Genomic DNA, 22,515 nt, shown 5'->3' with positions numbered 1-22,515 from the left:
TCAAAGCCAATATAATTCATTTGAGTTTTCCTTTTGAACCTTAGGCTACAATAGGCCTATCCCTCAACACTGAATGAGCTACTGTGTCAACTGTGGAACACACAGACTTTAACATCTCTTTTTGACTATGAAATCATTCTGAGATCAAATAGATTTGAACAAAGAAATGTTTTAATAATATCTAAATAATGAAATAATGAAATAATTCACACACACACAAACATAGAAAAATAAATAAAACTGAACATTGCCATTTAACATTTTGGTTCTTTGACCAACAGTGATGGCAGAAAGAAAACCCAGGAACCTCTGGGAAACTGGAGAAGCCTAAATGTTCACTTCAGGTTTGCATTCAGGAACATCACTTGTTGCGCCATGGAGGGAGACAGACGGCTGCGCCTCTCCGAAATGATCAGCCCCATTTTGCTGAACACGCGTTCAGATGGCACTGACGTGGTGACCACACACAATCTCTCCATCATCAGCTGAGTGAGCCGCGGATAGATCAACGATCTACTTTTCCACCAGGTCAGCGGGTTCGAGGACCTAGGGATCAGTGCCTCTTGCAGGAAGGACCGGATCTTGAGGGTCGCTTCCGCACCTGCACTGATGTGACTGACGAGCCCTGAGACCTGCTCGTCAAAGTCACCCCAGATCATGCTCTCCTCTGTGGGTCGTCCTCCCGCAGCTCCTTGTTCCAGAGCTTCCTGCTGGGATGGATTGGAGATGGTCGCCTGTGTGGCAGCATTTGTGAGCCTTTGGAAGGCCTCGGTAGCTGCCTGGTCATCAGAGAAAGTCTTCCTCTTGAATCTGGGGTCAAGGACTGAGGATTCAGACAGCAAGGAGTTGAACTCAATCCTGTGGAAACGCTTGGCCATCTCAGCGCTCAGTGCTGTCAAAAGGGACACCACCATAGGCTGCTTGAAGCGGCCGGTCCTCAGGTGATTTGCAATGAGCCTCTGCAGACCCCGTGCCAAAAGAATTATTTTGGAGGCAGACACGTAGCTACAGATAGGACACAGAAAGGACACAGTTACAATGGGTCATCTTTGTTATGTGGAACCTTTTTTAAATGAAATAAAATTTTGAAATAAAATATTTAAGAATTTGTTACTCTATTTATTTACCATGTATTCATCTATTTATTTAAATACTATGTATATCTATTCATTGACCATGTTTTTATCTATTGACCATGTATCTATTTATTGAAATACATTTATCTATTTATTTACCATGTATTGTCATGCAATATATGTCATGTCATTTATTATGCCCCAATAAATTTAATTGCATAAATTAAATAAATTAATTAATTAAATACATACCCTTCTCCACTGTCACCTCGTCATATGGCTGCAGAACCTCGCATGCCTCTTCAATGGCCTCCCACTCCTCATGGGTCAAGGTGGTCACTGCTGGAATCACCAAAGCCAGGGTGGTGCTGATTGCATCCCTCAGCTTAACAAAACGCTTCAGCATGTAGAAGGTTGAGTTCCACCGGGTGGGGCAATCCTGCAGAACCTTCAGGTCTGGCAGACCTATTTGTAGGAGGGTGGCCCTTAGCTTCTCTGCCGACAAGGAGCTTCGATGGAAGTGGTCAACTATATGTTTGACCTTTTCCACGGTTTCGGCCAGCTTTTTTAACCCCCCCTTGACAATCAAATTGAGCGTATGGGCGAAACAATGCAGGTGTTTCCATCGACACTTCTGAATCGCCAGGGTGATGTTGGACGCTCCATCGGTAACGCAGGCGACCACCTTGTCCTGGATCTCCCACTCCCGCGTGATCCTCAGCAGATGTTCAGACAAATTGTCAGCTGTGTGACGATCGCTCTCTCCTCACCTCGCAAAGCCGGACCCCAGGGTGCCTTGTCTTGATGTGCCGGTGCAAATTGGCAGTGGACCCTCCTTTAAATGAAATCTTTGACTTGCAAATATTACAGGTACCTATTGAAGCCACAATTGTTGTAAAATAAGTCCACACAGCGCTCTTCTTTCGTCCTGTCATTGCTTGTTGATCTGCTATCTTTTCTTATCTTTGCAGGTGAAGGTCGACTCGAGTCGAGAGAAAGTTACAGTTCAGAGATCAAGTTACAGTTCAACACAGACCAACCAACTGGTGGGGGTGGGGGGGGGGGTTAATGGGTGTTAATAAATGTGTGAAACTAGCAAATACAACATTGTGTCTGGTTAAATATGTTAGCATCTGTATTTAATGGCCTTTGAGTTATTCAACAGCTTTATTTAATGTATGCATAATAACATGTCCTTAAATTAATAGGTTATGGATCAAAATGCCCCCTTCCCCCAATTCAAGGTGAAGTTTGGCTTAGACAAACCAAACGGGGGGTGGGGGGGTGTAGTTGAATATCGGATGTTTAACATATCAGCAAGATAATAGACTTGATTTTGCAATGATGGAGTTTAAAAGTAATTTATGTACAGTTGTGTTTATTCTGGGCATATTTGACTATTATTGGGTTAACAGTAACAACACTCTTGTGAAGATGGCATTGGCCACCCCCACTCAAGAATCGTTCAAAATCCCCCATGGTGGGGGTCCCGGCCGGGTCGCGTGCGGCAGAACGAACCATGAAATAATGAGACAAATTGACGAGACATTCAAATATTTTATTAATCTGGCATCCCACCCAGCACACAACGTCTTTTGGACGTTGATATCTGGGCTAGAGGGGATTTAGCCCAGATATCAACGTCCAAAAGACGTTGTGTGCTGGGTGGGATGACACAGAAAATACAAAGACAACATGCATTTACCATTTCACTGATATTTAATCGTATTATCGTATGCTCGCTCACTAAGCCTATTTGTTTTTTTTTCCAAGAAATCGGTTGATTTCTGCCTCTCATTGGCTAAAATTCAACGAGAGCGTCCTAGACTCAGTCCTAGAACAGCATACGATTGGCTGGCTCTCGTGAGTTGTGACGTCTCTCAGTCGGTCCCTCCTCACCACTCACACAGTGAGTGAACGAACTGTCAGCGAGTCAGCGACTAGTGGGTCTGGGAGGAGTCGAGTCTGAGAACAAACGAGACGAACGAGGCGAACGAGGCGAACGAGACGAACTAGACGAACGAGAGAGAGGAACCAGTTCAGTTCGTTCGTCTTAACGATTCGTTCATTCGAACTGATTCGTTCGCGAACGAGTCATCTCTAATGTCGATCTTATTATCAACAATTAGATCATGGACCAAGAGCGCCTTAGATGAAGGCGAACTTATATTCATGAACCCTATTCTGAGTGCTTCCATTTTATTATTTTCAGAGGGAGTCTGATTAACACTCAGCTCTGAAGTGATCAAGGGGATGGTGCGATTTCGACATACTGGTCGCGGCCCTTGCCTGCGGGTTTTACACCTCAAGACAGTGCGAGGCCGCACCACCGTACATATAGGAACAGCGTTATTTTCAGAGGGAGTCTGGTTAACACTCAACTCTGAAAAGATTGGTGCAATAGATACGCTCATCATTACCCTTATCGGGTAGAGGGCCAGAGAGGATTAATCGATGCCGACACATCTTTCTGGCGAAGTCACAAAGCCTAGCTATGTTACTTTTTGTGACCTCAGTTTGTCTCGTCCTAGCATCGTTGGTGCCGACATGAACTACAATGTTGTCGAAAGTAGTGTCGGTGTTTGCCAGCACCCTAAGATTAGCTTCAATGTCGGGAGCCCTGGCCCCGGGTAGGCAAATCATTTTTGCTGGCGAGTGTAGTCTAACTTTACGTGTAACAGAGTCGCCTATGACAAGCGTTTTTACCCCCGAAAAGGACTTGCGAGGCAGGCTACTGACAGCAGTCTGCCTCGCAGGTGGTGCTGCCGACAGAATTGCCTTGACGGAGTCGCTGCTAACGATAGCGTTAGCTCTACGAGTCCGCCTGGCGGGTCTCTTCTCTGTACTTTCTGGAGCATCTGTCTTCTTCTGGTATCTCATATGTTAAAGAAGTAGGCCTATTTTGGATGTGTAAGTCATATTGGTGGAATCAACAACCACAAAGAGCCTGATTGGCAAATTTCAAAGCACTTTATTCTTTAACATCCAATGCATCTAGATCGGTGTAAGTTGCAATCACACATTTCCAGCAAGGGAGCTGAGACTACACAATAAGTCTATACTGCCATCAGGGGGCCAGTGGACATAAATTCATTTTTCTGGAAAGAGCTTAGTGATTTAGTCTAGCTTGTCATCGCCTATCCCGCATCCACAGACGTTTATGCCTTCTTATTTGTGGACATTGACGACTTTCTGAATCTGCTCCTCGACACTGCAGATCAGCCGAATCTACCCCCTTTTGCTGGGGAAACAGACACAGACATAATGACAACTAAACATCTCATCCCAAACCTCCTCACAACAGTAGCCATAATCACCACCCCCACCAACACCACCATCATCATCATCATCATCATCATATCACTGCCATTATTTCACTATTTATTACTCACACATCTTTTTCTCTGACGGTATAGATGGCCTCCATGCCACCGGATAAGTGGTCTGAGACATGGCAGTGCATCAGCCAGCTGCCAGCTATCTCCGGAAGCATCTTCACCGTCTGCACAGAGAGAAACACGAGAACAGCCTCACAGCTCACAGAGAGACATGAGAACAGCCTCATAGCTCAGAGAGAGACATGAGAACAGCCTCATAGCTCACAGAGAGAGGGATGAGAACAGGCTCACAGCTCAGAGAGACATGAGAACAGGCTCACAGCTCAGAGAGACATGAGAACAGGCTCACAGCTCAGAGAGACATGAGAACAGCCTCATAGCTCAGAGAGAGAGGCATGAGAACAGCCTCACAGCTCAGAGAGAGAGAGGCATGAGAACAGCCTCACAGCTCAGAGAGAGACATGAGAACAGGCTCACAGCTCAGAGAGAGAGGCATGAGAACAGCCTCACAGCTCAGAGAGAGAGACATGAGAACAGCCTCACAGCTCAGAGAGAGAGGCATGAGAACAGCAGAGAAGCTCTGCTCACAGTAGTGAGGACTCCACTGACATCCCAGCCAGCACCTTCAGATTCACTCAAACATTCTCTAGGGAGGTGATTGTTGGTAAAATGGACTGTATTTTAAACATTTGACCTTAATGCCACACACACACACAGACACACACACACACACATGGATTGTGCCGAAGTTGGGAGCGTGTCAACCATGAAAGCTCAAGGATCATTTCAGCACCCTTGCTGGTTGCTCCTGAGGTACTGCTGCTGGTTTATGATCAGACTGCAGATGGAGGTTACCTGGAATGTGGCCGGAAACAGGGCGTACACATCAGTGTGGTACTGCCCTCCGCCCATCTAGAGGATTGACAGGAGTGAGATCAGAACATGGGGAGGAGAGGAAAGAAACAGCATGATAAAGGAATGCCTTTTTGCTTGCTCAATTTTTGTTTTCCTCCATTTTTTTTTTCCTCCAACGTGGTGGAAGGTATGCTGCTATAAAATGTGTGATGTATACACACCTTGAATTCCACGCTGTGACCATGCCAGTGTGCAGAGTGTATGTCCACCTCGCTGCCCATTCCCATCAGGTACCAGTACACCATGTCCCCCACCACCATGTTCAAACCCTCCAGGTTCCCATACACGCGACCATTAATGGCTGCCGGGGTTAAAACACAGACATAGATATATACCAGTTGAATTGTTGTGCTACGTTGTGAGCTTGTGTTTGCATGCGAGACTCGATGTGAGAGGTCTTTCAAATACATTGACATTTACGTTTACGTTTAGGGAATTTAGCACGCTTTTATCGTAAGCGACTTACAATAAGTACATTTGTCAGGGGAACGAGAAACAACAATATATCTCTGTGGTGACAGTAAGGAGGTTCATAGAACCAAGTGCCAAGCACTAACCATCACTAGGTTTACCCATTCCCTGAATACAACAATGACAGCTAGGATATGATGCTATACAACTAAGTACTTTAACTGAGTATGACATACATAAGTAATATTTCATTGCATGCCGGCTTCAGTCCTCTCACCGTGCATCTTGTTGCTTTCTATGAAGAGATTGTTGTCCTTCAGGCCTCTGGGCGGGTTCACGATTTGGGTTCGGATGTTGTCATCCAGGTACCTAGATGATAGATGATAACGATATTGAGAAAAACTACAAACTGGGCTGGAGTGACCAGACCGTGTTACTGAAACTCTCTTCTGTACCCACCAGCTCTGGTTCTCATCAAACACCATGAAGAGCGCAGCAAACTCCCCCACTTCCTTCTTCAGGCCCAGTGCCCTTAGGAGCACATTGTTATTACGTCTTCATCGGCTAATCATGATGGCCTTATTGTAGGCCAATGAAATGGTGAGGTTTCGTTTCTGTGACCCTCAATCATACAATACAGAGTCATAAAATCATGTTTGGTCATGAATTATATTGTAAACCATGGGTTTGAAAATATAGATTGATTTAAATGCCAATAATGGATGTATATTTAAAAAATCCAGACAGGAAAACCTTAATTGTACACTTGTACATTAAGATTTGTGAACTTAAATCATATTCACATCTGTTAATATATCCACAATGCACATTTGCGTGTCTTACAACTAACAACCTTTGTTGTGAGATGCAGGTCTGCGTTCATGCGTTTGTCGATCTCACTTTGTGGATACAGACTGTTGGAAAACTCTCATTGTAAACACATACCGACTGAAGCTGTTTCTGCAAATGACCAGTGGACCAATCAGGCCGCTGTACATGTCCTGGAGAAGAGACCATCAAGGTGAGATTGCGGCTATGAAGTTGTATGTATGTATGTGTGTGTGTGTGTGTGTGTGTGTGTGTGTGTGTGTGTGTGTGTGTGTGTGTGTGTGTGTGTGTGTGTGTGTGTGTGTGTGTGTGTGTGTGTGTGTGTGTGTGTGTGAGAAGAATTAACAAGGCAGTGGGAAAAATACACAAAACAAAGATCCCATCATAGAATGGCTGTTAGCCAGCAAACACAGTTTATATAAATGAAAATCAAGGATTTTCATTTAACTGTTAATTAAAATGCAAGTAAAAGTATTGATACACACTCAATTACAGCAAATTACAGTGATGTGGCGCCGGGGAACTAAAGATGTGTTTGGTTTCAAGTGAAAAACGGGGGACTATGATTCCCGTATGTCTAGTTACTTAACAGTTAGTTATATAAACTCATAAATCCAACCCATAAAACAGTAGGTTTGAATCCAACCCTCTACTCCATAGGAACACACTGGGAACACCAACGCTGAGAGGTCCTCCTCCTCACTTAGCACAGGCCTACCTTGACTATGTCGACGGTGGAGTAGTACGCCGTGACAGAACAGGACTCTTGCTGTTTGGTTGGTCCGGCCGTACTGGTCAGGTACCAGGTGTAGGTGTGGGTCTCACCTGGTCCCGGAACACGTGGGATGGCAATAGGATTCAATGGATGAATCACAACGAATATTGTATGCGTTGATTGCACAAAATAACTTAATAATGTAAGCCAACTTTATAATGTTTAATGGACTCAAAGCATTTTAATCTTTGACGTATCGCTTGTTTAGAAGACTGTTGATACTAATTAGAAAACAAATCCTTTTTGTAACCTTTGAGCTGAAAACACGTTGTAATCTTACTGGAAATACACAACGCATCTATATTGACACCGGGTGGTCGGTGGATATTAATGCAGCTTCTGGAAGGTTCTTATAGTTAACTAACTCACACAGGCCTACTGAACATCGCTTATCGCAAATCCCCACACACACACACGCATTCAGCGGACAAACCCAAGGCCACGCTGGGCCCCCACCCACCGGCACGGTCATCACATGACCATGTATGGAGCGCACGTCTGTTCGCGTCTCATGTGAGAACTCTTGGATCCATTATTCATTCACTGTCAGAACTTCCAGGCCATATTAAAAAAGTCCTCTGCTTCTCGCCACTGGCTGTATCTTCCTGTTCACCAACGGATCCCGGGCTACCTGATCATTCTCCTATTGAAGAATGTTTTGACGCTGTTTTTTTCTGAGATTCTTAGTTGCGATTCAGTTTAAGTAAATGCATTTATTTATTTTATTTATTTTTATTTAAATAGTGTTTATTAGTTTGGCCTGTTGCCAGCTGGATTATAAAAACAAAAGAAAATACTTTTGCCTCTGTCTCTCTATCTGCACCTGTGTCAGAGCACACCATCGATTCCATTAGTTACAAACAGAGAAGACACGCAAAGCCTGTGTCTGGCGCCCCCTGGTGGGCGTGTCTCTCCACACCTGGTGATGTTTGGTAGATCACCGCCCTCTCCGTCTTCACTCCGTGGGCGTGGATGGAGTACGGTCTGGACGCCATGTTCTTGAAGATCACCTTCACCCTCATTCCCACAGTGCCTTGGATCATAGGACCTGGCGTGACAGAATAAAGCGGAGAATAGTTGGAGAGGACCATTGGACAGTTTGATGAATTCTCTGGACAATGAATGAATCATTAGTGTGAATGCTGTATCAGCCAATAAGGGCTCTCTTGGTTCTCTCCTTTGCGTTGTTAACGTTGAACATGGGACGTATTTCACATATATGACTTAATAGCCCACTACACACAAACATACACATACATGTGCACGCAGCACACGCACACAAATTCATCGTACCCATGACTCCCAGGTGTTCCATGTCGGCCGGCCGGTCCATCTGCCTGGTAAACGTTTTGTCTGTGAACTGGCGGTAGACCACCTTCTTGTAGCGGGAGCCGATGAATCCCCCCTGCTTGTCCAGAAACGCGTTGCCTGGACTGGGGAGACAGAAAGAGTCAAACAGTTTTAATATTTTTGAATTTTCAATGTGAAGCCTATTCTTTCAATCGAGCAGCGGCCATTACGGTCTGACTCAGTAACTCATGCAGAGGTGGATGTGCAGAGTTGTGTAGAGCATGTTTAGAGTGCACTCACAAATAACCACGGATCCAAAAGACGAAGCAATACCGGAACATTCTAAGCGGCGTATTTACAAAGTATCAGGGCCTTTCTGGTACTTTCTGAATGGGAGAGATCTGGAGGAGATCTACATTTGGTGTTAAAGTCTTTGGCAAATGACTAGGCTCATGCACAAAGAAGAATTAGAAGCAAAGTAGCTTAATAAAAGTGGAACACAAATGGAAGACACATTACATTTCATGTTAACATAATATTGGAATATGTTCAAATTAAAAAAGATGATGTCTGTATAATATCAGTCCCTTCAGAAAAATGCGGCGTTTTTTTGTGATTGTTGCGGCCAAAAATCCTTGATTATGAGGCACGTTTTCTTAAAAAATGCGATGAAATATGCAGCATGCAATGTTATGCAATGAAATTGCGGGAACTTGCAAAAAAATGCGGGAACTTGCGAAAAATGCAGCTTTTTGATGACGTTCACGTCGCGTAATTACGTCACTTCATAACATTCCCATGGCAACAGGGGGAAATGGCTGCTCTTGAAGTAAACGCAACATTTTTCAACTTTCTGCTAAGATATATGTGACTTTTTTGCAACGAAAATGCGGGGATTATGAAATTATGCAAGCCCCGCATATTTTGCGCGGAAATCTGCAATTTATGCTGTGAAAGTGCGGCATATTTGAAAAAATGCAGCTCCTGCATGAATATGCAGACTTTGGCTGTTTATGCGTTGAATTATGCGATCGCATAATCACGTTTTTCTGGAGGGACTGTAATATTGACATCCAGCCAACGTTTTCTTCCCCACCCTTTGTCAACAATAAATGTGGACCACGGCCCTGACCTTAGGCAGATGTCTTCAGCAAAGCAAGATACAGAATCAGAATTCTTGCAATGAAGGTAATGCCCTGAAGAAGTGGAATAAAGAGTAGTATAGTCATCTTATAGATGACCCAGAACAAAGCCAATGTGTGTGACTAGGTGTGTTTGTGATGTGTACATGCATACTAGTGGGTTTATCTGTAAGCATAAGCTACCTGAGTTACCCCTTTCCCCTGATAAACACAGCGTTGAAATCTTTACAGGGAGCTCCGATTGTCCCTAAATTCGACAGACGTAGTGCCTACAACTCCAGCTACCTGTGGTTGAGATCAGGGTACATATCATGCTCCCAGGTGCGGTTGGGAGAGTAGTCCCAGGTGGTTTCCATGGCGGCGATGTAGTATGTGGAGGAGCTCAGCATGAACTCGTTCTGTGTCTGGAACGGGCTGCACTTCTGCACCGTGTAGTTGGCGCGCATCCCAGCTGTGTAGTCGGCCGCCGTCGCCGACACCACCTCAAAGGACCCTGAAACATCCAGCGGCCTTTGAACTGAAGGAATACTATGGAAAAGTTCCCCGTTCTAATATCTAAAAATGACTGGACATATGATCTATACATTGTCAAGTCAATTATCCAAATTGTTTGCAACAAGGTTTAAACCCAGATAAATATGTACTTTGATTCATGGTAGCTTACTACAATGTGCTACTTTGTCAAGTGGCTCATGCCCGCCACCAAGCTAATGCAATGGTTCCTTATTTATTTTCTTTGTCTCCTTGGCAGATTTACATCATACCGGTGATCACGTCTTTAGTTCCCCGTGCCACATCACTGTAATTTGCTGTAATTGAGTGTGTATCAATACTTTTACTTGCATTTTAACTAACCGTTACCATAAAGTGACAAAAGAGAGCAAATACAGTTATGAGATTGGCTGATAAAAAAGGGTGTGTGTTTCTGTGCGTGCATGCAAGCGTACGTGCGTGTCTGCGTGCGTGCGTGCGTGCGTGCGTGTGTGCGGGTGTGCGTGTATGTGTGTGAGTGCGTGTGTTTTACCCATGCTGTCCGGCTCCATAATGACAGTGTGTGAGATGTGAGGGAAGACACTGATGCTGTCTATCCTGGTCTGACGGTACAGGAAGCGGTTGCCATAGAAATAGAGACTGTGGATGTCCAGCTCGGAGCCAAGGCCCGACAGGTGCCAGGAAACCTTGTCCTTCTTACACATAGTCAGGCCGGGGAGACTCCGGTACACGTAGCCGTTAAGAGCTGCCAAAGACAAAGAGCAAGGCAGCGTGTGTTCAAATAACAGATGTGGATGCATATGCAGAATCAAAGTATTACATTTACATTTAGGGGAATCTGCTGCTACTCTGATCCGAAGCAACTTACATCCATTCATATACACATTCACACACCAACGGCGGTGTCAGTCACGCAGGGCGACAGCCAGCTCGTCGGGAGCAGTTAGTGTGAGGCATCTTGCTCAGGGCCACCTCGACACTCGCAGGAGGAGCCGGGGATCTAACTAGCAGCCTTCCTGTTACCAGTCAACCCCCTCTACCTCCTGAGTAGGGCCTCCCACTACTGCCGTTTTGCCTCATGTTTGACACTACTTCCTTGCATGGCGGGGATCTATAGACATTGTTTCCCCTGTAATTGACCAGGTATGGCAGCTGATGATGGTGAAGCCTATGTCCAGCCGGCTGAGTAGGGTGCAGGTCTGGGAAGCTTCAGCTCAAAATCTTGCAAGCAAGCCGCTGGGTGAGGATGGAGCATTTGATAAGGCTTTGTAAGTAATCTTTGGTAGGGCTGGAGCCACCAAATCGATAATCTTATGCGTCCTTTGAGACCCTCTTTGCATGACTGGGTTCTATAGACATTGTTTCCCCTGTAATTGAGACCCTCTTCGATATATAGAAACCCCAGGTCTAAAGCTCACTTGTTACTGTCCTTGACCCCTAAGTCCCCTCGCTTTGCTCACCTCCTTTAGGGCTTCGGCCTCCTAATTGATCATTCAAGTATATTTTAATGCCCTCTTTCATATAAATGACAGCTCCACCACTGAAGCGTGGAAGTATTTCTTCAGCCCTATCTTGGTTGCTCACTATGCCTGCTCACCGTGCATTCTGTTGCTCTCCACAAAGCCCTCGTCTTCCTTGTTGACCGTGTTGGGAGATGTGGTGTAGGTCCTTATGTTGTGGTCCAGATACCAGCTCAGGTTCTCATCAAACACTGTGGCCATCAGGTGGAACTCTTTATTGTAGTTCTTCTGTGGAATGGACGGTCGATGGAGAGCGAGATAGAGAGAGAGAGAGAGAGAATGTTGAAAGATGCTCACTGCTAAATTACAATAAATGTTATCCTGTAGATGTCCTAAAGGTATTAGCTTCTTGTACACAACAATAGATGCGACAGTTATAATGATTAACGACGAGGCATCCAAAAATGTGGTTTCGTGTTTTGATATAATGCTCTAAGAAGACTATCTCCACTTACCTGGACACCTTTCTTCAGTGCGTTAGGTTTGCAGATAAGAAGAGGCCCGGCCAGACCAGAGTTGGTGTCACTGACTGGGTCAACGCCAGAGTAGTAGAGGTAGGTCAGACAGTCAACCCCGTCCCCATCGGTTGGCCCAGCGCCGATGGGCACCAGCCACTCGTAGGTGTGGACCGTCCCTGGCTGGACCAGAGCCGCTGGTAGCGGGATAACTATCCCTGCATAGAGAGGAACATTCGTAACCAACACTTCTGTGTAAATCAATGCATTCTGAAAACCTGATTGCTATTCCCGACAAAGAAAGGATGGCTAGGAGGAAGGAAATGAGGAAGGAGAGATAAGACAGAAGGAGGCACAGAAGTGCAAGTGGACACAGACACGAATGGGGTAACATATGTCTAAGCGTTACTCACGAGGCTCTTTCCTAAGTTCACGCAATTTCTTTGTTGTGTGGGACTCTGTGTGTCGAGAGGGGAGAGGATGGATGAGAAGTGGCAGGAAAAGAACACTGTAATATAATTGTAATTATACTGCAATTATAACAAATAGTTTACTCCTGAAATGTAGACCAAGAAAGTGAAGTTGTAATTGGGGTTGCCAGTGACTTTACTGGTAGATCCAAGTCCAAAGGTGGTCTACTTTGTCATCACATTTGATGCTAATCTTTCCCATATCCTTCGATGGCGCATCAGAGATATGACTGTGTGTGTGTCTGTGTCTGTGCGCGTGTGCGTGCGTGCGTGTTATTAACCTTCTAGTTCATTGAAGTACAGTGTTCCGTCCTGCTCAATGTCGTACTGCACACCGTGGGGCTGCATGCTGTAGGGCCGAGTGGCCTTGTTCTTGAACACCACCTTGATGGTGTCCTTCTCCTCCGCCCGCAGCACCGGGCCTGCAGGCGCACACACAAACATTTGAAGACAAGTCCATGCAGGAGGGATGTTCAACATTAGTCCAACTGTCGTTGCTAGGGTTGTGCCGCTCAGTAATCAGCAACCGTTATAATTAACTGAAACCTGGTCGCAGAAACTATCGTAATTGTCCTTCGAAAAATACATTTTCTAGGGAAAAACAGCAGATGTAATGTTTTGCCAAAAATGTTGTTTGAAGACATATTTGAATGACATTTTCAGGAAGCCTTGGCATGCACTGCATTCAAAGCTTATATGGAGTGCTCGCTAAAAGACGACAAAATTAATATTCACGGCATTCAAGAGCCCATTGCCATTTCAAAATCTATTGAGATGGTTTATGCATATTCAATTTGGGGGAATTGTTTGTGCATATATGTTCTTTGTTACACATATTTTGGTAGAAATAAACGCATAAAGATGGATTTTTTTAAATGAACTAAAGTGAAATACAGTGGATATGTTGTGGGAGTCTTTTATCCTAGCTCCAGCACTGTACTCCTACGGGGTCACAGTCGTTGAGATGATAAACAGCATTATGAAGCGTGGACACATTACCCAGAATGCCAAGGTGCAGCTCCTCCGGGGAACGCAGCATCTTGGTCAGGAAGGTGGTGTCTGTGTATTCCACATAGCGGACCTTCATGTAAGACCTTCCAATACGGTTCGCCCCCTTCACTATGTACTGCTCAGCTTCACTGCAAACACACACAAACAATATAGATCACAGTACAATCAGCTGACCCTTATTATAGTAGGATTTTTTGTGTGGACTATATGTGTGTGTGTGTGTGTATGTGTGTACTATGTGTGTGTGTACTATGTGTGTGTGTGTTTGTGTACTATGTGTGTGTGCGTGCATGCGTGTGTACTATGTGTGCGTGCGTGTGTGTGCGCATTACCCGTCTGTTGGCTGTGTAGGAGCATAGTCCCACACCTCCTCTTCGGCAGCGATGAAGTACTGTCTCTCCTCTCCGATTGGGCGTGGCTTATGGACGTTAGGAAAACACTTCTTGATCTCAAAAAAGGCCTGCATGCCAGCTGAAGGGACAACACAACAGACACACAACGATAGTCAAGACAATGCTGTAGCGTCTGGCAACAATAGGTTCCATATATGCTGACACGGGGTGGGGGGGGGGGGTGGGGTGGATGTGTACTATATGTATATATGCAGTGTTGGGAGTAACGCGTTACAAAAGTAATGTGATTACTGTAATGTATTACTTTTTGCTGTAACGCGGTAATGTAAGGCATTACAAAAAAAAATAGTAATATTTTACTCGGTACAAATCTCAGTAACGCGCATTACAATGCATTTTAAACCCGAAATTAACTGGTGTGTTGTTTTTATACAAATTCGCCAACACCGCGAGATTCTCAGAGGAGAAAATACCCGCGCAAATGTTTACGTCGTCTTACTGCTAGTGGAGAAGATAGCAGCAGCAGCAGAGTCGGACTCTACATTTGCAAGATGGGCATACGCTCATTATTTTCAATTCGTCAGAGACAAGGATATGAAGAACCTTATAGTTAAGTGCACTTTGTGTGTGAAACCAAAAGATCTCTCGACCTCACGAAATAGCACAAGTAATCTAACGAAACATCTAGCGCGGTGCCACGCCAACATCAAGCTAGTAACCAAAAAAAGAAAGGAAACGGAGGATGAGAGTGGAGAAAAAACTGCTAAACAGCAAAAACTAACATTCTCCCATTCTGCGATGCTTGAACCTCGAGAAGTGAGGAGACTCGTGGCAGAGTATGTTGTCGAAGATATGCTGCCACTTTCAACAGTGGAGTCACCTTCTTTTAGAAACATTGTGAGCAAGATCCCTGTCCAGGCAAGCAACGACAAGGTAAGCTTCTATTATCAATGCCTTAGCAGATTAGTGCAACTGGGCTATAGACTGTCCACACGGTACACGTTAGCTTTTATTAGGCCTACTGCCATTCCGACAGTCTTCCAATCAGTGGCGCCAACTTCAGGTCAACATTCGGGGATCGTAAATATTTCGTTCAAATGTGTTCAACCAAAAAGTATCCATTTCAGTATTATTTATTTGATTAATTCCAAATTCTGGTTTCGACGATGTGAAATAACCCATGTGTTACGAGTGGCGGGGCATGCACTTATTTTACATGCCCTGCTGGGGATGTATAAATACATTTTCTATGAAACTTAAAACTGGACCATTTATTCGTTAGAGTTGGATTTAAACTCAATGCAGGACCACCCTAGCTCAGTCATTATGCCAACCACATCACCTCCTGCTGTGTAATGAGCTGCATTGAACACAAGAAGATCTATTGAGAACACCAAATCCATATTTCCTGTTATTTTGGTGAAAGTAATGCAAAAGTCATGTGAAAGTAGTGTAATGCCTTACAATTCAAAGACAGTAATATTGTAATGTAACTAATTACTTTGAAATGACAGTAACAAGTAATAAATAATGCATTACGCTTTTGAAGTAACTTGCCCAACACTGTATATATGGTGTTATTAAAGTGAGCTGTTTTTTTTTTTTTTAGTCTGAGATTATTCAGTCCGATCTCGTTAGGGGAATGGAATCAATTCCCCAGAACACCGAAGTCGTATTTTCACAAAAGCTAAGCTGTCAACATTCAACATTGAACACAATCATTCTTTAATTGAATGAAAATGGCAGTGGAAAGTTTCGCTAATTAATTACTTTTACCTTACTTTTACTAGACAAAACTTCAGTAATCAAAGTGAGAATAATGTCTGGTCCACAGTGTATTACTGAATTGAACATGAACTAAACACACAATATAGCCTAGATTGTGTGTGTGTGTGTGCGTGTGTGTGTGTGTGTGCTTGTGTGTACGTGTGTGTGCGCGTGCGTGCGCGTGCGTGTACCCTTCAAATGGTCGTTGATGTTGCAGGACAGCAGCCAATGGCCGGGGTTGTCAGCGGTCATCTCGGCCGTCATGCTGGAGGCGGGGAAGAGGCTGACGGTGTCGGTGTGATGGTTCTGGGTGGTCAGGATCTGCCCGTGGAAGTGGGCCGAGTGGATGTCCACCTGCATTCACACGGGTTCAATCAGATTAGACTGAACCAGTGACCCTCAAATGACAGGTAAAGGACATTTTAATTGGGTAACATTATTTAGAAAGAAGCCCATGAAATAACGCTGTAATGTTTATTCATGTTTCGACAGCTTACTTTTTCATTGTAAGCTAACTACAGTATTGGAAAATCTTCGTTTTATTTTGGGGTCTTGACCCTTAATGACAGATGACAGGTTAGGCTCCAGAGGATAGGAGAAAATAGTTGAGAACCACTGAGCTAGACCTTTAAGCTAACCATAGTACGAAGGTCTTTTCTTGCCCGTTAAGGACCAGCAAAATCAAATGTTGATTTTCTGCTTGGCAGTATTAATGAGTTACTGATTTGGTAAACAAAGGATCAAGTAAGCAAGGAAATGACCAATATTTACCTCATTGCCTAAGCCAAACAGGTGCCAGTGGATTTTGTTGCCTTGACACATGCTCAGTCCTGGCAGATTACCGTACACAAAGCCGTTGATACCTGTAAATATACGCTAGGTGTTAGAGGAACTGTTATTCTTGCTGCAGAGATCATATACAGATCACCAGATCATTTATTCAACATCATAAACTGATCTAAAGTATAACTTAAAGTATATGTATTTTGAGTATTATCCATCCATCCATCCATCCATCCATCCATCCAGGTGTGTGTGTGTCTGTGTGTGTACGTGTGTATGTGTGTGTGTGTCTCTGTGTGTGTCTGTATGTGTGTGTGTGTGTGCGCGTCTCTGTGTGTGTCTCTGTGTCTGTGTGTGTGTGTGTGTCTCTGTGTGTGTCTCTGTGTCTGTGTGTGTGTTTGTCTGTGTGTGTGTGTGTCTGTGTGTGTGTGTGTGTGTGTGTGTCTCTGTGTGTGTCTCTGTGTCTGTGTATGTGTTTGTCTGTGTGCGTGCGTGCGTGCGTGCGTGTGTGCGTGCGTGTGTGTGTATGTGTGTGTGTGTGCTGCTCACCGTGCATCTTGTTGCTCTCTTTGAAGTCCTCATCGTCCTTCAGCCCTTGTGCCGGCCGGGGGATCTTCGCTTGGATGTTCTGGTCCAGGTACCAGCTCTCGTTCTCGTCCGACACCATGAACAGCAGGGCGTACAGGTAGTCTCCCGACCGGTCCCCATGCAAGTCCAGAGTCCCTGGAGAGAACCAGCAGAATGGGTCGAACCCGCAGCCCTCTCCGGTACAAAGACGGCCCGACCGGCCTCGCTCCCCACGAGAGCTTCCAGGCTCTGGTCACCCCGCGCCGAGCCCACTGGCTCCCCCTTCTGGCTGGTTTGCGTTACGTGTTTGTCCGTCTGTCCTCAGCTTCACATCCACAGCACAGCACCCGGCTCCTCAACCCAGCCCAGGTTCTCCCCCCTCCCTCGGGCTCATTCTATACACCTTATAACTGACAAACGGCTTTTATACCTTTTCTAGTCCATGTTTCCGCATTTGAAGCAGTCGGTTTATTCGATTAATTGCACATCCTTGCATGATACTTGGACTTTTTGGACGGTATCTTCATGCTTGCTTTATTGTGAGCGGCTGTCGGACCGAAGCAGGTTCAACGTAACGTAACGGTCACACTCGGTAGGGAGGGGTACCTCTCTTGCAGGTGATGAGCGGTCCCGCCAGACCGGAGGCGATGTCCTTGAGGGCGGAGACGTGGGAGTGGTAGAAGCGGGTCAGGCAGTTGGCGTTGTTGGCGGTGGGGCTCTGGGAGGCGGGCAGCGTCCACTCGTACGTCACCAGGGAGCTCGGGGCCACCGAGTCGTCGTGCTTCTTGTCCGGCCCGGTGCCGTCAGGATACAGGGCCCCTTAGTGGGGAAGGACAGACACAAGCACACACACACACACACACACACACACACACACACACACACACACACACACACACACACACACGTTGACCTTACAAAGAATATGAGTTGGAGGAAACGGAGCGGGCAGAAATGGGATGTATGTTTTAAGTATTGAATAGTAAATTAAATCTGTAAAAATTATATTTTCATTGATTTACTCTGACCTCTTAAGCCAATCAGATGCAGAGCTTTGGGTAATACGTTTGAGAAAAGTGAATAGTGAATGGTGAATAGTGGTCCAATAATACACTTTACACTTGGCTACTAGATGCTGCAGGAGGCGATTAAATGATTTTTGGAACTACCCACTTTATCTTTCCTTCTTATTTATTTTTATTCACCAATAGAAAACCCTAATAGCTCCGTTAACAGTATTTTGGATTTATCTTTCTCTGCAGCTTCGCATGATAGTGTGCCCGGCCTCACCCTCGTTTTCCTTGCTGTAGCTGAGCCCGTGGGGATGGATGGAGTAGGACCTGGAGGCCATGTTCTTCAGGTGGACCACCAGAGTGTCGCCCTCCTCGGCCGACAGCAGCGGCCCCAGGTAGCCCAGCCACTCTGGCTTCACCACCTCCGTCTTGTAGGTGGAGTCGTTGTACTGCTTGTACACGGCCTTCTTATACGTAGAGCCGATACGCTGCGGGCCTGGAGCCATGAACACGGAAGCCTCTCTACAGAGACAGAGACAGAGACAGAGAGAGAGAGAGAGAGAGAGAGAGAGAGAGAGAGAGAGAGGGAGAGAGGGAGAGAGGGAGAGGGAGGGAGGGAGGGAGATGGAGAGGGGGTGATATTGGCCACACGATATGAAGAGACCAATCAAGGACTGCAAGACATGAATGGAAAGCTATTTATGACTTTGCAAAGCCAAATTAATGGTGTGTAACATTCAGCACTCAGCTGTTAAGGTGCTAGCCTCACACAGACTGACATCGCTTCATAGACTGGGACTGGAATCTGTTACACCAAACTTCCAAAATAAACACAATTAGTAAACGTTGCCTGTACAATTTTCATTGAAGCTAAAAATGATTTAATAATTAATGTGATTATATAAATGAAGCCTCTAAAACAGCACTGCCCTGATTGGCCGACTGAGCGTGGAGATCAGCTGCTCGCCTCCGGCTGGATCCAGAACTCAAGAAGTTTTATCTCAAGGAAAAACCGGAGGTTGTCTCGTGATATTTAGGCTGGCTTTGCAAGGTTATAAAATAACTCAACATTGTAGAAGTTACCCGGGATAGTGCAGCGTAATAGGCTACAGTATAGTTTATTATTTCTATATGTATATATATATATATGTATATGTCTATGTATCACTGTGTGTGTGTGTGTGTTTTAGTGCGTGTGTGTGTGTGTCTCTATATATGCGTATGTGTGTGTGTGTGTGTGTTTGTGTGTGTTTTTTCTGTGTGTGTGCGTGTCTGTGTGTGTGTTTGTGTGTGTTTATTCTGTGTGTGTGTGTGTGTTTCTTATGTGTGTGTTTGTGTGTGTGTGTGTGTGTGTGTGTGGGGCAGCACTCACGGGTCCTGCTGCAGAGTGCGGTTCTGGATGAGGTTCATCCCCGACGGAGCGTAGTTCCACTGTACCTCCTCTATCTGGAGGAAATACTCTCGCCTCACGGCGCTCACACACACCGCCGCACAACACAGCAAAAGCAGCGGCCCTAGCCCCAATCGAACCCCCACAACTCCTGCCATGGTGCCCAAATAAGATGCTCCAAAGATATAACGGAAAGCGACTCAACCAAAAACGTAACTTAGAACCAAAGCACGGCCGTCCGTCTCACTAGAGGTTCCGAAAGTTGTACGCAAGATGAGGGAGAGGACGAGGATATCAAGGGAAGCGAACGACAAGTGCAGTGGAGTACTGCCCTGTTGGTGTGTCTGTGACAGTGAGTCAGGGACTATAGACTCTGGCTGTAACCCCCCCCCGTCCCTGTCCCTCCCCACCCAGAGTGTTTACCCCGTCCAGCAGGGGGTGAGGCAGTGGGGAACGGACCAGACCCAATGTCCAGTGGAAAACCCACACTTTCATAAGAATGGTGAAATCCTGTACCTTTTTTTATCTTGTAAAAAGCATATCATAGCACAGCAGATCAGTAGGGGGGAAATGTGTCCGTACAAAATGTTTTTTAAAGTCTTATTGTGTTTCTGATTATGCTGCATCAGTCAAGGGAACAAGCAGCTGACCTTTGATTCAGTCGATACAACTGTCCAACATTAACCAGATAAGGTAGGTTCAGGATTTTTGGCGCCTAGTCATGACCGAGCATACTATATTTTTCTAATTTGTTGGTTTCAGTAAAGCCTCCTTACGAGACTTCTTACAAGAGGTGTATTGCCGATACCCCATTAAACTGAATCAACATCCATCGAAATCACTTAGATTCCTATAAATAATTACTAGGTCCACAGCAATAACTATGCTTACCCTAACCTCTATCCTAACCCTATATGATAATGCATATGACTGCCTTTACTAATGTTAATTAATGGTTCATTTATGTGCCCTTATTGTAATATGTCTATGTGAACCATCTTCCAAACTCCAAGGTAGTGTTGTAAAATCAACATTTAGAAAATTCACAAAGATTTTGGCTTTTTTCAATGGAATGATGAAGTATGTGTGGGGGTCTCTTCAGGTAACTTGTCATGATCCGCCCCTGGTTTTCCCATTCACCTGCCTGCCACCCTGATCACTCCCAATTAACCCAACCACCTTCACCTGTGTTTCCCCTATATCAGTCCCTACCACCTATCCTGCCTGCTCTCTGATCCCCGCCTGTCTGACTATCCTGCCTGCTCCTGACCCCCGCCTGTCTGACTATCCTGCCTGCTCCTGATTCCCGCCTGTCTGACTATCCTGCCTGCTCCTGACCCCCGCCTGTCTGACTATTCTGCCGGTTCCTGATCCCCGCCTGTCTGACTATCCTTTCTGCTCCTGATCCCCGCCTGTCTGACTATCCTGCCTGCTCCTGATTCCCGCCTGTCTGACTATTCTGCCTGCCGATCCTGAATCCGAATAAACGATTGACACTGTTCCACGCTGTTCGCCAGTCTGTGCACTTGGGTTGAGCCAAACGCTCACGTTACATAACTATGACATCACTTCTGCAATCCCCTGACAAACAAACCCAAAGGTTTCTGGTAAATGCATTACAACTCCCCCACTCATAAGGCAAGTTATTGATTTATTGGATCAATGCCCCTAATTCTGTCTTCTCTTTGGACATTTTTCTCACAACTTTGTTGTTATGGGCATTTTGCCTTCCAGATTTAGCCATGCTGTGTTCTCTTTTCAGTTGACTGTTTTTGTTTTTACAGATGCGACAGTGCAGTGGAAAGTGTGTGAACATATTGTGTCAACATTGTGTGAATAATTTGGATGGGTTCCAAACCCTGACCTTAATTCACCTTTGGCCCCATGGGAGCAGAACAACAGCTTGTTGAATTCATCCAGATCAGGTCATCCTCTCCAAGAATTATTTGTTTTTTTTGTAAAAAGTATCAAATGCTAAAATATTATTATACAAATCCAGACTTCCTCGACTCACTGACCAACTGCTTATGGTTATGATATTGAGCTAAGCGTTCAATATCTCAATGTCTCAGAACTTCCACTAACTGTGGTTCAACTCGTAGCTTCTTATGAAAAAATCCAGTCCAATTCATATTGAAATTCAGTTAAGGAAACAATGTTTGGACAACGAAGTCCCCAGACGACTGAGCCTGGACTGGTTTCCCCTGACTGGGGTCGGGGAAACCAGTGCTCAGAGACAAAAATGTGGCTGCTGAATCGCTCAGTTCCAATAAATTGCTTTTTGTTTCTTTCTTGACGGAAGAGGTGACTCAAATGTATTATCCTAGATCAATTCAAAAGAGTGCCGCCCTGATTAGTATGCATGACATCAACTATATGAAACAACATATACTTAATACAAAATTAAAAGAAATCCTTATTTTTTTCATCATAGTTTTATATGCAATTTTTATTCAAGATTGCAAAAAAAATGAAGTTACAAAAATATGGCACTACATTCATATAAAATACCCATATCACTGGTCTGGGGTCCAGAAAAAAAAACAGAAAAAATGTACAGTAGAAATATTTAAAAATTAACAAAACTCCAACGCTAATAACAGGACCGTTTTCAAATCATTATCCTCACTAAACAGTGAACAGTGGTGCTTGCTAACGACACTAACATAGACTCATCCTCCTTGCTTTCTGCCTCATTCCAAAGCAGAAAGTATTACCATCTGCTGATTATAGCAAAGACCCATTTAACAGGATAATTTCCAACCCATTTACTCCAGAATATAACATTTCAGTTCGTATAACTGATCGTCCAGTCTTTATGTGTCTTTGTATTCACGTTTGACTTAAATTTCTTGATTTACGTTACATCGCATTCAATGAGAACACCCATCTCCGTATTAAGTGTTTTATAGGCCAACA

At 44.8% G+C, this 22,515-nt stretch overlaps 1 protein-coding gene across 1 annotated transcript; it reads right to left on the bottom strand.

Moving 5' to 3' along the window:
• Positions 1 to 335: 335 nt before the first annotated feature.
• Positions 336 to 19,754, bottom strand: cp (ceruloplasmin; the record flags this gene model as incomplete). Its single annotated transcript, XM_079740074.1, has 24 exons — positions 336 to 1,005; positions 4,469 to 4,578; positions 5,270 to 5,326; positions 5,491 to 5,630; positions 6,018 to 6,109; positions 6,200 to 6,271; positions 6,686 to 6,741; positions 7,287 to 7,393; positions 8,263 to 8,391; positions 8,637 to 8,776; positions 10,061 to 10,268; positions 10,800 to 11,012; positions 11,865 to 12,015; positions 12,243 to 12,460; positions 12,656 to 12,700; positions 12,994 to 13,134; positions 13,712 to 13,851; positions 14,056 to 14,194; positions 16,035 to 16,197; positions 16,615 to 16,706; positions 17,176 to 17,349; positions 17,800 to 18,012; positions 18,484 to 18,728; positions 19,579 to 19,754. 24 exons carry the CDS (start codon positions 19,752 to 19,754, stop codon positions 336 to 338), a joined length of 3,891 nt encoding a protein of 1,296 aa, XP_079596200.1.
• Between the last annotated feature and the right edge of the window lie 2,761 nt (positions 19,755 to 22,515).

Source organism: Pollachius pollachius (assembly GCF_949987615.1).
Source record: "Pollachius pollachius genome assembly, chromosome: 7".
Taxonomy (NCBI): domain Eukaryota; kingdom Metazoa; phylum Chordata; class Actinopteri; order Gadiformes; family Gadidae; genus Pollachius; species Pollachius pollachius.
Note: the sequence above shows the minus strand (reverse complement) of the source record. Positions and strands in the feature narration are given on the sequence as shown.